The sequence below is a fragment of the Lottia gigantea genome (assembly GCF_000327385.1).
Source record: "Lottia gigantea unplaced genomic scaffold LOTGIsca_22, whole genome shotgun sequence".
NCBI lineage: Eukaryota > Metazoa > Mollusca > Gastropoda > Lottiidae > Lottia > Lottia gigantea.
In genome coordinates this window covers 1151793-1156185 of record NW_008708555.1, presented here as the reverse complement: position 1 = coordinate 1156185, position 4393 = coordinate 1151793, and the positions used below count along the sequence as shown (strand labels likewise).

General features: G+C 43.4%; 2 protein-coding genes across 2 annotated transcripts; both read right to left on the bottom strand.

The window, feature by feature from the left end:
* Positions 1–2905: 2905 nt before the first annotated feature.
* LOTGIDRAFT_115889 (hypothetical protein) lies at positions 2906–3352 on the bottom strand (the record flags this gene model as incomplete). Its single annotated transcript, XM_009054567.1, has 1 exon — positions 2906–3352. A coding segment is annotated over one exon (447 nt), but the record flags the coding sequence as incomplete, so codon positions are not given.
* Positions 3353–3751: 399 nt separating this feature from the next.
* LOTGIDRAFT_88015 (hypothetical protein) lies at positions 3752–4234 on the bottom strand (the record flags this gene model as incomplete). Its single annotated transcript, XM_009054502.1, has 1 exon — positions 3752–4234. A coding segment is annotated over one exon (483 nt), but the record flags the coding sequence as incomplete, so codon positions are not given.
* Positions 4235–4393: the final 159 nt, after the last annotated feature.

Sequence of the window (4393 nt, the reverse complement as noted above, 5' to 3'; positions counted from 1 at the left end):
GGAGCCGAGAGTTACCAGGTTGTCTAAGGAGAGACGAATCGGCCCAGGGCGGAAACGCAGCAGGCAAAAGTCCCCGTGTCGCGCAGTAGTGGGATCGCACCCGTGAATAGGCATCTGTTGGTAGCCTGTCCGATATAATTGGACCCATTCCATTTTTCTAAAATTTGCCTGATACTTCTTGCCGTCTGAAAGTGAATAGCGCTTCAATTTTTTCTGAAATCTCAATTTTTGGGTCCAGGAAAATCAATCAAAAGTCTTATTTTTCATTTCCAAGGGAGTCAATTCATCTCAGCCATAAAAACGGACCACAATTAAGCAGTTTAGTCAACCCAGCCCTTTATTTCGGCTTACAAGCGGCTGGCTGCTAGTTTCTGCAAAACTTGATTGTATAGGAACGTAGTGGCAGTTATTTGCAGAAACCCTTTGCATCCTTCCGTCTTGGGGTATGGCGACTGTGTTTGTTTTCGGCCGAGATTCGGATCTTCAGTGTCTGAGTTGGCCATTTCTGTCACCTCATGGGCATTATCCAGAGATTTCATTGCGGACAGATAATGCCGAAAGTGGCCGTTTCCGGAACAGGCGGACTTTTTCTTTAGGCAGGGTTCTACTCTCGTTTTGATTACCGCCAAATCCTCTCAGTCGTATTTGCGAGGACTGTTGGGAGAGAGACCCGCTTGAAATCATAGTAATCGCTGGGAGTTGTGGCGTGCTCCTGTAATCCAGAGGCTTGGTGTGGAGAACGGTTTGAGGGCGGGGGTTCTGCTCTCAGGTGCGCTATGTCGATCGGGTGTCCGCGCTAAGCCCGGCATCAATATGGTCTCACTCGGGGAGCCGAGAGTTACCAGGTTGTCTAAGGAGGGACGAATCGGCCCAGGGCGGAAACGCAGCAGGCAAAAGTCCCCGTGTCGCGCAGTAGTGGGATCGCACCCGTGAATAGGCATCTGTTGGTAGCCAGTTCGATATAATTGGACCCATTCCATTTTTCTAAAATTTGCCTGATACTTCTTGCCGTCTGAAAGTGAATAGCGCTTTAATTTTTTTTGAAATCTCAATTTTTGGGTCCAGGAAAATCACTCAAAAGTCTTATTTTTCATTTCCAAGGGAGTCAATTCATCTCAGCCATAAAAACGGACCACAATTAAGCAGTTTAGTCAACCCAGCCCTTTATTTCGGCTTACAAGCGGCTGGCTGCTAGTTTCTGCAAAACTTGATTGTATAGGAACGTAGTGGCAGTTATTTGCAGAAACCCTTTGCATCCTTCCGTCTTGGGGTATGGCGACTGTGTTTGTTTTCGGCCGAGATTCGGATCTTCAGTGTCTGAGTTGGCCATTTCTGTCAGCTCATGGACATTATCCAGAGATTTGATTGCGGACGGATAATGCCGAAAGTGGCCGTTTCCGGTCCAGGCGGACTTTTTCTTTAGGCAGGGTTCTACTCTCGTTTTGATTACCGCCAAATCCTCTCAGTCGTATTTGCGAGGACTGTTGAGAGAGAGACCCGCTTGAAATCCATCATAGTAATCGCTGGGAGTTGTGGCGTGCTCCTGTAATCCAGCTACTTGGAGGCTTGGTGTGGAGAACGGTTTGAGGGCGGGGGTTCTGCTCTCAGTAATTTTTCAGTTAAAATCATTAATAAAAAGGTATTTCCAGTGCAATGGTAGAATCTTCAAAAATATCTCAAACTAGGAATTTCACTTTCTTTTTCTATGTATGTCTGTTCTATATGGTAAGAGTCTCAAGGAAAGGGGAGTCGTCATGCAGATTATTCTGTATATACATGGATTTTAAGACTCAAATTTCGACGGTTAGCTGTGAACACTATTACCCATTAGATTAACCAAATAGGCACCCAGCGAAGCATTTGTACCACTCAAAAAATCAATCGAAATATTTTAAATAATTTACAATCAAATCAAAAAGAAAAGTCGATAAAATCAATGAGATGGACGTGAATACGAGTTCGATACTCCTTCTGGATCATTCGTTGTTGTTGCACGGTAGGCTGTGTTCCATGTTAGGGCGTCAATGAACAAAATAAATCACTAAACACAAACTGGTTCTGTGGCCGAATCATGTGATGGCTCTGAAAATAATCAAGAAAGAGTATATCAAAAACTATAAATATGATATACATCACACGAAAATATTTAAGGATATTGTATTGTTTCAAGACAGCGCCCATCAAAATGCGGAGCTAGGTATTTTGTTTCGTGTTTTTCCTACTGTTTACTATACTAATCTGAAAAAAGTCGACTAACCATCTAAGATGCCATTTCTAGTGGACTAACCGTCTCACATGTCATTTCTAGTGGACTACCCGACTCAGATGTCACTTCAAGTGAACGACCCGTCTAAGATGTCACTTCAAGTGAACGACCCGTCTCAGATGTCACTTCAAGTGGACTACCCGTCTCAGATGTCATTTCAAGTTGACTAACCGTCTCACATGTCACTTCTTGTGGACTAACCATCCGACATGCCACTTCAAGTGAACTACACATCTGTCGTGCCATTTCTAGATGACTAACCGTCTCACATGTCACCTCTTGTGGACTAACAGTCTCAGATGTCATTTCTAGTGAACTACCCATCTGTCGTGCCACTTCAAGAGAACTAACCGTCTCAGATGTCACTTCAAGAGAACTAACCGTCTCAGATGTCATTTCAAGTTGACTAACCGTCTCAGATGTCACTTCAAGTTGACTAACCGTCTCAGATGTCATTTCAAGAGAACTAACCGTCTCAGATGTCATTTCTAGATGACTAACCGTCTCAGATGTCATTTCAAGTTGACTAACCGTCTCAGATGTCATTTCAAGAGAACTAACCGTCTCAGATGTCATTTCAAGTTGACTAACCGTCTCAGATGTCATTTCAAGTTGACTAACCGTCTCAGATGTCACTTCAAGTTGACTAACCGTCTCAGATGTCAATTCAAGTTGACTAACCGTCTCAGATGTCATTTCAAGAGAACTAACCGTCTCAGATGTCATTTCTAGATGACTAACCGTCTCAGATGTCATTTCAAGTTGACTAACCGTCTCAGATGTCACTTCAAGTTGACTAACCGTCTCAGATGTCACTTCAAGTTGACTAACCGTCTCAGATGTCATTTCAAGAGAACTAACCGTCTCAGATGTCATTTCTAGATGACTAACCGTCTCAGATGTCATTTCAAGTAGACTAACCGTCTCAGATGTCACTTCAAGTGGACTAACCGTCTCAGATGTCATTTCAAGAGAACTAACCGTCTCAGATGTCATTTCAAGTTGACTAACCGTCTCAGATGTCACTTCAAGTTGACTAACCGTCTCAGATGTCACTTCAAGTCGACTAACCGTCTCAGATGTCATTTCAAGTGGACTAACCGTCTCAGATGTCACTTCAAGTTGACTAACCGTCTCAGATGTCATTTCAAGAGAACTAACCGTCTCAGATGTCACTTCAAGTTGACTAACCGTCTCAGATGTCACTTCAAGTTGACTAACCGTCTCAGATGTCACTTCAAGTCGACTAACCGTCTCAGATGTCACTTCAAGTTGACTAACCGTCTCAGATGTCACTTCAAGTTGACTAACCGTCTCAGATGTCACTTCAAGTTGACTAAACGTCTCAGATGTCATTTCAAGTTGACTAACCGTCTCACATGTCACTTCTTGTGGACTAACCGTCTCAGATGTCACTTCAAGTCGACTAACCGTCTGAGATGTCATTTCAAGTTGACTAACCGTCTCAGATGTCACTTCAAGTCGACTAACCGTCTGAGATGTCATTTCAAGTTGACTAACCGTCTCAGATGTCATTTCAAGTTGACTAACCGTCTCAGATGTCATTTCTAGTGGACTAACCGTCTCAGATGTCATTTCAAGAGAACTAACCGTCTCAGATGTCATTTCTAGTGGACTAACCGTCTCAGATGTCACTTCAAGTTGACTAACCGTCTCAGATGTCATTTCAAGTGGACTAACCGTCTCAGATGTCACTTCAAGTTGACTAACCGTCTCAGATGTCATTTCAAGAGGACTAACCGTCTCAGATGTCATTTCAAGAGGACTAACCGTCTCAGATGTCATTTCAAGTGGACTAACCGTCTCAGATGTCACTTCAAGTGGACTAACCGTCTCAGATGTCACTTCAAGTTGACTAACCGTCTCAGATGTCATTTCAAGTGGACTAACCGTCTCAGATGTCACTTCAAGTTGACTAACCGTCTCAGATGTCATTTCTAGAGGACTAACCGTCTCAGATGTCATTTCAAGTTGACTAACCGTCTCAGATGTCACTTCAAGTTGACTAACCGTCTCAGATGTCATTTCAAGAGAACTAACCGTCTCAGATGTCATTTCTAGATGACTAACCGTCTCAGATGTCATTTCAAGAGAACTAACCGTCTC